The sequence below is a fragment of the Theropithecus gelada genome, chromosome 10 (assembly GCF_003255815.1).
Source record: "Theropithecus gelada isolate Dixy chromosome 10, Tgel_1.0, whole genome shotgun sequence".
Classification (NCBI taxonomy): Eukaryota; Metazoa; Chordata; class Mammalia; order Primates; family Cercopithecidae; genus Theropithecus; species Theropithecus gelada.
This window is the reverse complement of record NC_037678.1, coordinates 74,550,727-74,562,118: the sequence shown is the minus strand read 5'-3', so window position 1 is coordinate 74,562,118 and position 11,392 is coordinate 74,550,727. Positions and strand designations below refer to the sequence as shown.

General features: G+C 59.2%; 1 protein-coding gene across 3 annotated transcripts in view; it reads left to right on the top strand.

The window, feature by feature from the left end:
- The first annotated feature begins 3,032 nt into the window (after positions 1-3,032).
- Positions 3,033-11,392, top strand: part of SLC4A11 (solute carrier family 4 member 11) — a 13,261-nt gene continuing 4,901 nt past the window's right edge. For 2 of the 3 annotated variants that reach the window (XM_025398591.1, XM_025398590.1), the window contains exons 1-7: positions 3,033-4,523; positions 6,048-6,092; positions 8,715-8,888; positions 9,013-9,062; positions 9,302-9,533; positions 9,613-9,694; positions 9,978-10,101. In XM_025398591.1, the coding sequence (XP_025254376.1) occupies positions 4,481-4,523; positions 6,048-6,092; positions 8,715-8,888; positions 9,013-9,062; positions 9,302-9,533; positions 9,613-9,694; positions 9,978-10,101 (750 nt within the window). In that variant the 5' untranslated portion in view covers positions 3,033-4,480. Of the gene's footprint in view, positions 4,524-5,570; positions 5,743-6,047; positions 6,093-8,714; positions 8,889-9,012; positions 9,063-9,301; positions 9,534-9,612; positions 9,695-9,977; positions 10,102-11,392 lie in introns of those variants that run through there. The other variant, XM_025398589.1, reaches the window with a different exon arrangement.

Below are 11,392 nucleotides of genomic sequence, written 5' to 3'. Positions count from 1 at the left end.
GCCTCAGCCTCCCAAAGTGCTGGGATTACAGGTGTGAGCCACTGCGCCCAGCTGGCATTTTTCTTTTCTGTGTTGGAGAAGCCACTGGAGGTAAAGAATGGGCCAGTCAGAGACAGATGATAGACCAAGCTGGAGGTGCAAGCGGGCAGATTCCAACTCTGTTTTGAACAAAATTTGCTCATGGATTAGATGTGGATGAGTTGGGCTGACCCCCAGGTCTGGGGCTGCTGGGTGGACAGCAGACTGAGAAGCCCGATTTTCTTTCTTTCTTTTTTTTTTAAAGTCAGGGTTTCACTCTGTCACCCAGGCTGGAGTAGTGACACGATCTTGGCTCACTGCAACCTCCGCCTCCCGAGCTCAAGCTATCCCCCCGCCTCAGCCTCCCTAGTAGCTGGGACTACAGGCATGCACCACCATGCCTGGCTAATTTTTGTATTTTTAGTAGAGACAGGGTGTCACCATGTTGGCCAGGCTGGTCTCGAACTCCTGACCTCAGGTGATCCACTTGCCTTGGCCTCCCAAAGTGCTGGAATTACAGGTGTGAGCCACTGCGCTGGGCCAGAAGCCCTATTTTCCCTGAATTTCATTTGAATTGTCTATTAGCCATGGGGGGAGGAGGGCTAAAGAGCCTGTGGTGTGTGGGCAGGAGATATGACACTTAACAGTCAGCTGGCCGGGCACAGTGGCTCACACCTGTAATCCCAGCACTTTGGGAGACCAAGGCAGGCAGATCACCTGAGGTCAGGAGTTCAAGACCAGCCTGGCTAACTTGGTGAAACCCTGTGTCTATTAAAAATATAAAAATTATCTGGGCGTGGTGGTGAGCGCCTGTAGTCCCAGCTACTCAGGAGGCTGAGGCAGGAGAATCACTTGAACCCGGGAAGTGGATGTTGCAGTGAGCCGAGATTGTACCACTGCACTCCAGCCTGGGCAGCAGAGCGAGACTCTGTCTCAAAAAAAAAGAAAGAAAAGAAAAAGAAAAAGGGGATCCCTTGGCAAATGACACTGATACCATAAAAAAATAAATAAAATGGAAAGAAGAGGCCTGTGTGATACTAGGTATTGTTGGAGGGAGGGCAAGAAAGCCAAGGTGGGGTGACCTGTGCAGCAGCAGTTTCAGCGGTGTGCTGGGGACAAAAGACAGGTATGAGTCAGTTGAAGAGACATAGCAGGAGGGGCATGGAGCTCTGGAGAAACTTCCTCTTAAATGTAGCTGAGGGATAAGGCAGCACCCAGAGGGGAAGGGGCTTTAAGGGAATTTTTTTTTTTTTTTTTTAAAGACAGAGTCTCGCTTTGTCACCCGGGCTGGAGTGCAGTGGCACAATCTTGGCTCACTGCAACTTCCGCCTGCCGGGTTCAAGTGACTCTCCTGCCTCAGCCTCCCGAGTAGCTGGGACTACAGGTGTGCGCCACCTTGCCCAGCTAATTCTTTTTTTTTTTTTTTTTTGAGACAGAGTTTTGCTCTGTTGCCCAGGCTGGAGTGCAGTGGCCGGATCTCAGCTCACTGCAAGCTCCGCCTCCCGGGTCCACGCCATTCTCCTGCCTCAGCCTCCCGAGTAGCTGGGACTACAGGCACCCGCCACCTCACCCGGCTAGTTTTTTGTATTTTTTACTAGAGACGGGGTTTCATCATGTTAGCCAGGATGGTCTCGATCTCCTGACCTCGTGATCTGCCCGTCTCGGCCTCCCAAAGTGCTGGGATTACAGGCTTGAGCCACTGTGCCCGGCCTAATTTTTTTGTATTTTTAGCAGAGATGGGGTTTCACCATGTTGGTTTACCAGGATGGTCTCAATCTCCTGACCTTGTGATCCGCCCGCCTCGGCCTCCCAAAGTGCTGGGATTACAGGAGTAAGCCACCGCGCCGGGCCAGGGAATGTTTTGTTTTTAAAATGAGCCCTTTTTTTTTTTGAGACAGGGTCTCCTTTTGTCACCATGGCTGGAATGCAGTGATGCAGTCTTGGCTCACTGCAGCCTTGACCTCCCTGGCTCAAACAATCCTCCCACCTCTGCCTCCTGAGTGGCTGGGACCACAGGCGTGTGCCACCATGCCTGGCTAAGTTTTTGTAATTTTAGTAGAGACAGGGTTTCACCGTGTTGACTAGGCTGGTCTCAAATTCCTGAGCTTGAGCAATCCTCTCATCTCTGCCTCCCGTAGTGCTGGGATTACAGGTGTGAGCCACCAAGCCCAGCCTAAAAATGAGATGTTATATATTTACTTCAGACCCCAGATTCCACAATCCACAGGCAAGATAAGTGACATCAGGGGAGGACAGCAGAAAACTGTTAAGTGCACCTTGTGAAACCCAGTGGTTACAGTTCAAGTCCACAGCCCAGTGAAGTCTGAGACCCCAAGGGAGGGAATGAGAGGGAAAGTAGGTGCCTGCATCTGGGTCCCTCAACCTGCCTGCCTATGTTAAGGACCCAGTGGGGCACAGGACAGGAGATCCAGGGCACCTGTATTTGCCTTCAGCATCTGATCTACACAGGACAGGAGGCAGGTGGGAGAACTGAAGGAAACAGCCTCTGAAACAGGGTCAGTCTGGAGGCAGCAGGGGTGTGGGCCTCAGGGGTTCCCTACAGGAGGGCCGAGGGAACAGAAACGCAGGGGAGGAGCACAGGTGTAGCAGAGAAGGGCTCAGTGCCAGCTCCTTTGAGAGACGGTCAGGAGCGAACAGAGTGGGTCCATAGCCGACTAGGGGAGACTTGATTGTGGGCTCCTCTTTCCTCAGTGGGTTGAGGGGTTAGGTCCTTTGAGGAGCACTGAGGAGGCTGTGGGAGGGGAAGCACCCTCCATTCTAGAGGCTTTCCTGGAACAAGTGGGTTGGAAGAACCAGGTGTTTGGGAGCTACTGGGAGCAGGTGCAGAAGCCAAGGCATTCCCAGATGGGAGAGGCTGGGGTTGGCAAGGTGGCTTTTCAGGGGTCCAGTCTGCATGCCACGTATGCAGCCATGCTCCGGGGGCGACATCCGCCTGTGTCCTTCAGCTCTTCCTCAGCCTCCACCGGCCACACCCGGGAGTCAGTGCCTGGACTGGAGCTCTAGCTAGAGGTCACCTAGGAAAGGTCCCAAGGGATGCGCAGGATGACCTGGTGTTTCTCCAGAGTTACCCCTGCTAAAATAGTATGTGGCCAGCCCCAAGTCAGTTGCAGGTCATGGGGTTGGGATCTTCCACAAGGCCTCCTGGAGTGGCGCTGGAGGAGGGTGGTGTACTCGGGCCGTCTCGGAGCCCCAGGCCATCCGTCGCCCAGAGGAGCACTCCAGTGCTTCCCTCCTAATGCGTTCTTATCTTGCCGGGAGGGGAACTGGGCCGGCCTTACTAACCCAATCTATGCATGAGGCTTCCCCAACGCGCCAGGAGCCCCTCCTTCGCAGAGGTGGGCTTGCCCCAGCCTGACCCAATTCCTCTGCCATGGCTGGGGCACAGTGGCCGAGGACTCCGTCCCAGAGCTGCTGAGCCGGAAAGCGCTGGCGGCCGGAGGGATCGGGAGGTTGGTTAGCGCTTTACGGAGCCGCGTGTTCCGTTTCCGAGGGCTGTGGAGCTTTCTACTGGGAGCCACCGTGGATCAGGCCAGGGGTTCATCAGCTGCATTTGCTAAACCGCATCGCAGCGCGCGCAGCCACACGCGAACACGCCCTATTCGCAGGAGACTAAGCATCCAAATAGGCGCGTCCCCGGCCGGGGTGCAGCCGGTCCAGGAAAGGAGACAGGGCGCAGGGGCCATTTTGGGAAGGAAAGAGGCGGCGAACCATGACCTTCACCTAATAGAAGGCCGGAGGACGCGAAGAGGCCGGTAGAGAAGCTGGCGAGGCTCGCAGCGAGCAAACCCAAAGCAGCCGAGCTCGGAGAGCGCCGTCTCAGCAGGCCAGGGCGTAGCGGGGATTGCACGGAGGTCCGTCTAGTCAGTCGGGGCGCGCTTCCTGGAGGAGGAGGAGGAGGAGGACTTGCCGCCGGAGCTACGGGGATAAATGCAGGAGGCGGGGCAGCCAGCGGGCGTGGCCCTGCGGAGGTCCCCGGTCGAAAGGAGGAGACAGGGGCCGGCCGCGTACTTAAAGCGGACGCGGGGAAAGCCCTCCCGGGGTCTGCCTCAGTCGCACAGCTCGGTGGGCTCGTGGGCTAGTCGAGCGTCTTCCCAGAAGCTCCCAGCCCTGTCCAGCCCATAACCCCGCGACGCTGGGTTCGCTGGGTCCGGTGCGCACAGGCTCGAAGGAACCGGGTCTACTCGGTTTGGCCCAGCAGCTGCGGGCGGCGGGGAGCAGCCCGGCCCGGCTGGACCAGCCTCCCGCGGGTGAGGGCGCGGGCGGGCGGCCGGGTCCCAGCCCTCGGCAGCTCTGCCTCCCGCGCCCGGGCGTGGCGTCTGAGCGGCATTAGGACCCAGGCGCGGCGCGGGGGTGTGTCGCCGGCTCCCGCTGCTGGCCTGCCCGAGTCGCCGAGTTTGGGGTCCAGAAACGCCGGAGCGCGGCGTGAGTGCGCGAGTGTGCCATGGCCGCGGCCACTAGGCGCGTGTTCCATCTCCAGCCGTGCGGTGGGTGCCTGAACCCGGGGGCGCGGCGGAAAGGCCGCCCAGGTCTCCGCCACCGAGGCCGGCCAGGCGGGGACGCAGAGCCGTCGGGGACCCCGGGGAGAACGCGGATGCCGTCGGCCTGCGCGGGCCGGGGCCGGTGGGCGAGAGGGCTGCGGAGTTCCCAGCCGCGGGGAGGAGGGCACCGGTGCGGGAGGCCCGGGCGCGGCTTCGCGGCCACTGCGCTCTTGGTTTCATTAGAGCTCTGCTGTCGCCGTCTTGAATTTCTTACCCAGTTTGAGCAGATGATGCAGCGGGTCGAGGGCGGGGAGCTCGAAAGTGGGCAGGGCGGAGCTGTGGGGCTCCTAGTGCCCCGAGCGCCGAGCTTTTGGGAGCCCGGCGGGCCGCCACCTCGGAAGGTCTCATTTTACCTTCCGCCCGGGCATCTTCCCGCCCGGCGCCGTGGTGGGGGCCGCCCGGTCTTGAGAGTCCCGGGACCCCTGACCGTGCCCTACGCGGCCGCAGCAGTTTTTCCCTTGCTCTGACACCGGAGGGCCAGCCCTGGCTCCCGGCCAGGACCAGGTTGTACGACCCTTTACCTGCACGTGGGCCGCCGGAGTGTGCACCAGCCCAACCCTCCCAGACCCTCGTCGCCCACGGCCGCTGTCCCTCCCGCGGCCTGGGACGCGCCCCAGCGCCCCCGCCCCCCCCTCCGGATGCCGCACCGGCTCCCGCCCCACGCCAACATTCACATCCTGCGCCCCGACCCCCCAGGTCTCCGAGTCTGGAGGCGCTTTCCTCTAGTGCACGCGGCCCCCCCCTGTCGCTTCCTTCCTCCGACCGCGAGGCAGAAACAGCCGGGACCATCCGGGGCCCGGCCCAGGGAGGGCGCAGCCTCCCCCGACCCCAGTGTCCCTCAGACTCTCCTCCCACCCCTAATTGTTCTCCCTTTTGGACCAACTGCTCTGCCTTCCAGGCTGTCGGGACGCGGTCCCAGGGCTGGAGACCGTTGCCTGTCGGCCCCCGTGTGACTTAGGGCGCGTGACGGGGGTCGGGGGAACTGCGCCTGCAATGGGCGTTTATGGCCGTCAGGACCGGTCTGAGTGTGAGAGGAGGGATGTGCAGAGAGATCCCCTGCCTTGGCAGCGGAGGAGAGAGGGGGAGAGGAGCGCTCAGGCCCTGTCTCTTCCTCCCGCTGCAGCGAGGCAGGGTTTTGTCAGGAAAGCCTGGATTAGCGAACATGGTACTGGTACCAACTCGGTGGAAAGACATCCCTAGAACGTCTCTCCTCGCCTCTGACCCACCTGGGCAGCCCCTAGCAGATGGGCTAAGGAATTGAATTTCTGAGATTAAGGCTGGCTTCCCCTGCTCCCCATGAGGCTCCCTCCCGAGCACTGTCCCCTGCTTCCCTTTCTCCCTAGGGTGGCCTGGGTTGCATCCCTGGGAAGAGTGAAGGAATCAGCCAGGTTGGGGGACGGGGAGACAGGTGTACACAGGAGGTCCAGGGCTTGGTCCATGGGGCTGGTGACCTTTTGGCTTCCCTTGCAGAAAACTCTCCCAGCATGTCGCAGAATGGATACTTCGAGGATTCAAGTGAGTACCTCTCCGGGAGCATGTGTGTGCAGAGAGAGCTTGTCGGGCAAACGCCTCCAGGGCGTGTAGCCTACCCACCAGAGTCCTGTGGCTTTGGTCGCCTGTCTGGGCCACTCTAGTGCTGGAATGCTTTTGGCTTCCACTCTCCAGGAAGCTAGACACGGATCCCCCGTGGACCTGAGAGGGCAGGCTGCCCCTTCTCCTGGGCTACTTGGGCCAGGTGGACCCTCTGGGGTTCTTTCCCAAGGTTTTCTGTGACAATGGCCTGTTATCTGACTAGCCTTGGGCCAGGAATTCTGTATGCCCCTATCCCTCTGTCCTCACCCAGCCCTGGAGGGAATGGCTGTTGTTGTCTCTTTAAAGAAATATAAGGCCTCTGTGCTGCACAGTCCCTCGGGCACCTTCCTGTTGTCCCTGCTTGTACCAGTCCAGCTGTCTTCCTCCCCATGTCTCTGGGCTGGCTTCAGGCTGTGTCCTGTGCCCAGCCCCATGAGTGGCCTGACCATTCGAGGGGTGTTTGTAGAGCAGTGCGTAGACACAGGGCTGATGTGCCCTTACCCAGGGCCCCCAGGACGTGGGGGCTCTGTGTGCTAGGCTGCTGGTGGGCAGGTTACATATGGGGCTGGGACTAGGACTTGGCATTGCAGGAGCCCTCCAGGGACCTGGTAGTGTCAGCTGGGCATTTCCTTAATCTAGGGGACCTGAGCACTAAGCCTAAGGTAGAGCTCAGGGCATCAGGGAAAGAATGGGGGAAGAATGGGGCTGTGTGAAGGGCAGTGGAGGGGACTAGTGGGTGCTGGTTGAGGGGCAGAGGACCAGTTCGGGCCAGGGGAACCAGACAGTTTAAACAAGGCAAGCCTAATACGGGGAGGAAGGAGTTTGTCATGAGCTCCAGAACCAAAGCAGCGAGGATGTCTTTCTTCTTTTCTTTTCTTTTTTTTTTTTTTTTTTGAGACGGAGTCTCGCTCTGTCGCCCAGGCTGCAGTGCAGTGGCACAGTCTCAGCTCACTGCAAGCTCCGTCTCCCGGGCTCACGCCATTCTCCTGCCTCAGCCTCCTGAGTAACTGGGACTACAGGCGCCCACCACATGCCCAGCTAATTTTTCTTTTTGCATTTTTAGTAGAGACGGGGTTTCACCGTGTTAGCCAGGATGGTCTCGATCTCCTGACCTCGTGATTCACCTGCCTTGGCCAAACGCAAGGGTGTCTTTTGACCTAATAGTTCTTCTCTGGGCTCTGGAGGTAGTGCAGGCCTGGGCCTGGGGTCACCAGTCCTTGGGGACTTTGATGCAGGAGGTACTGGGGCTTCTTGCCCAGAAGGGGCCCAAGCTAAACTCAGGACACTGGGGGAACAGGGCCTGGGATGTGCCAAGGAAACTGGTGGCAGGAGTGGAAATGAGTCAGGGTGAGTCACTCCCTGGCAGGGGCAGGCGTGCTGCTGACCCATCTCTGTTTCTGCACAGGTGTCTGTCAGGCATCAGTGGGGTCTGAACTACAAGGGCCCCTTTCCTGGAAGTACCTACAAATGAGGAACCTTAGGGGACCCACAAGACAGGAAGGGCTGCCAGTGGCTAGGAGTGAGGCAGGGACCTAGGAGGACTTCCTGGAGGAGGAGGTTCCAAGTGAGTCTTGAAAAAGGCCCTCCAGGGAGGGAAGCCCTCAGCTTAGAGGACAGGACCTGGCATGCCTAGGGTGCTGACCAACTGGCCTGAGGAGCCAGTGGTCAGGGCAAGGGGAGCAGAGCTGGCTCAGGCTGTGACCTGTAGGCTGCAGGGAACCCCCGCAGGGCTCAGGGCAGAGGAATATTTGCATGTTACCAGGAAATCTTCCTGTAGGCAGGGGGGTACGCTGCGGGCCAGCTGCAGGAATTGAGGACCAAGGGAAGCAGGCTGTCAACTCTGGGGTCCCACATCCCACAGGTGCCATAACACATCCTCACTCTCCATGTGCCCTTACCCAGGGCCCCCAGGACATGAAGGAGGGGCACGATGGGGGCAGGGCTGACATGAGGCCCCGGGGTCCTCTCCTCTGTCAGTCCTTGGCTCTGTTTCCCTGGCTTTCCTGCTTCCTAGACCTTGTCTGATACGTGTACTGGGTCCCTCAGCCTCGATGCTTCTCCCCACCTGCCCTCCTGTGGAGAGGGACCTCTAAGACCCTGTGCCCACAAGGCAGTGTGTGCGTGTGTGTGTGTGTGTGTGTGTGTGTGAGAGAGAGAGAGAGAGAGTGCCACGTGGATACGGCAGCTTCTCTATCTTTCCTGTGTCCCCTACTTTGGGAGGGCAGGGTCCAGGCAGTCTCACCTGCATTATTGCACTCCGTGCCTGCCGCAGCGTGTCTGGAGTGGACATGTTTTTCTCACACTGAAGGATCAAAGCCGCGCAGGGTCCTGGTCCCAGCGGCTGGGGAATGCTGGAGAGTCCCTGTGTGGCAGCTGCCATGTCCTGTGTAGGCTGGAGCAGGACTAGAAGCTGCCTTCCTGGCCCGTGGGATGGCCTCTCCCATCACGGCCCGAGAGTGGGACAGTCCAGAGGTCCTTGCTCCCTGAGCTTGGAGCCCCTCCTTCCTGTGTGCGGCACTTTAACAGCCAGGCCCTCTTGCTCTTGGGGGTCTCTCTTGGGAGCAGCTGGGTCTCTACGCTACTACAAGTGTGACACGTGTGGCACAGATGACACCTTCGAAGCCCGAGAGGAGATCCTGGGGGATGAGGCCTTCGACACTGCGAACTCCTCCATTGTGTCTGGCGAGAGCATCCGTTTTTTTGTCAATGTCAACCTCAAGATGCAGGCCGCCAACACTGGTACGGGGGCTGCAGCAGGGGCAGGCTGGGGGAGGGCACGGGACTGGGCAGGTGTGACTTGCCTGACTAAGAAAGACCTGAGGAAAGGGTGGCACCCTGAGCCCTCCCCACTTTTCTCCAGCAGAGAATGAAGCGACTTCCGGTGGCTGTGTGCTCCTGCACACCTCCCGAAAGGTGAGCAGCCTGTCCTGCAGGTGGCCCTGGGGCCTCTACCTAGGGGCTGAGGTGGTGGCTTCCCTGAGAGTCCTCCTGCTGCTCACCTCTTCCCACGCCTCCAGGAGCAGCTCAACAGGGAGCCCACACCAGCCCAGGGCTGAGGGCTGGGCTGCTGCAGCTGGCTGGGTGGGAGGGACCAAGCAGTGACAGCATCTCATACATGGGCCCGTGTGGTTCTGTCCCTGGGGTCCCCTTAGTACCTGAAGTTAAAGAACTTCAAGGAAGAGATCCGTGCACACCGCGACCTAGATGGCTTCCTGGCACAGGCCAGCATCGTCCTGAACGAGACGGCCACCTCCCTGGATAACGTGCTGCGGTCCATGCTTCACCGCTTTGCCCAGGACCCTGACAACACCGAGCCAGACTGCAACCTAGACCTGCTTATGGCCATGCTCTTCACCGATGCCGGGGCACCCATGCAGGGTAAAGGTGAGGCCGGTCTCCCAGCCCGGGCGGGGACGTTGGTGGGGGCTGCTGACCCACCGCCCTCCGCCTACTCTTTCCGCAGTCCACCTGCTGTCAGATACCATCCAAGGGGTCACCGCCACAGTGACAGGGGTGCGCTACCAGCAGTCGTGGCTCTGCATCATGTGAGTTGCCGGGCCACTTGGCCCCCGCTTCTTGTCACAGTGGAACTGGGCATCCCATGTCCCCTGTGCCCTGCAGAGGCTGGCCCACCTGTGAGTCCTGGGGCTCTGGTGGCCCAACCAACTCTGGAGAAGAGGGCTGAAGCACTGCCACGAACCATCCCATTTGCTCTTCTTTGCCCTCCCTAGCAGAGGTTACCAGGGGTCAAGGTCGAGGGGGTTCTGGGTGGGGGAGCCCCAGCTCCCCAGGATGCAACTGTGCACTGTGTCCTCCCCCGCCCGCCAGCTGCACCCTGAAGGCCCTACAGAAGCGGCATGTGTGCATCAGCCGCCTGGTTCGCCCACAGAACTGGGGGGAGAATTCCTGTGAGGTTCGGTTCGTCATCCTGGTGCTGGCCCCACCCAAGATGGTGAGTGGGTAGTGCCACGTCCTGGGGAAGAAGGAGGGCCCCAGGTTACCCGCCCTCTCCTTGGGGGCCCCTCCCACATGTCCTGGCCTCTGAAGGCCTGGTCCTCTCCCCTCCCCTTCACCTGGGCCCTGTGGGTGTGTCAGAAACATCTTGCTAGGCCTAGCAAGTCCTCATTTCCCCAGGGGTTGGTGAAAAGTTTCTATTTCCTTGACTGAAAGGAAATGCTTTTGACCATTATCCTTATGCCAACATGGGGCCTTCCTTTGGCCTGCCTGCCCCTTCAGCCCTTCTTTGACTTGGCTGACTTCGTGATTTGCTGGCTGAGGGCCCTACTCCTTCCTGGGCCACACACCCCCTGGCTGGGACACTGTGATTTTTGTGGGAGCCGGAACTGATACAATTTCGGGAGTCTTTTAAGGAAAAGGATTTAACAAATCTCAACAGATGATTGCCAGGACCCCTCCCAAGGCCTTGGCAGGGTCTTCAGCTTCAACTTCCCTTAGCTTCTCGTGGTTCTGCCCCAGCCTTCTGTGTGAAAATGGGGTGCTCAGGGATCTCAGACATGGCGGGAACCTCCCCAGATGCTGCTATGCTGGTGTGAGAGGAAGGGCAGCCCCTGGGTTGGAGGGAGTGGCCCCCAGCAGGGTGCCCTGACAGAAGGAGCAATAGCTCAGAGCTGAGTTAAAGCCTGGTGCCTAGAGGCAGATCCCCCAGCCCCTGACACTGGGCTCCTCCTCAGCAGCATGGACCTGTTCTTTGGGGGTTTTGTGTTTGTTTATTTGTTTTTATATTTATTTATTTATTTATTTATTTTTGAGTCGGAGTCTCACTCTGTCGCCCAGGCTGGAGTGCAGTGGCACAATCTCGGCTCACTGCAAGCTCTGCCTCCCGGGTTCAAACCATTCTCCTGCCTCAGCCTCCCGAGTAGCTGGAATTTTTTGAGACAGTCTCGCTCTGTCGCCCAGGCTGGAGTGCGGAGGCATGATCTCAGCTCACTGAAACCTCTGCCTCCCAGGTTCAAGTGATTCTCCCACCTTAGCCTCCCAAGTAGCTGGGACTACAGCCCCCCACCACCACCAAAAAACTGCAGCCAGCTAATTATTTTGTATTTTTAGTAGAGACGGGGTTTCACCATGTTGGCCAGGCTGGTCTTGAACTCTTGACCTCAAGTGATCTGCCCACCTCAGCCTCCCAAAAGTGTTGGTATTACAGGCATGAGCCACCATGCCCTGCCAAGCATGGCCCTCTTCTAAAGCAAACATGTACAGTGCCCCAGGACTATAGTTTGAGC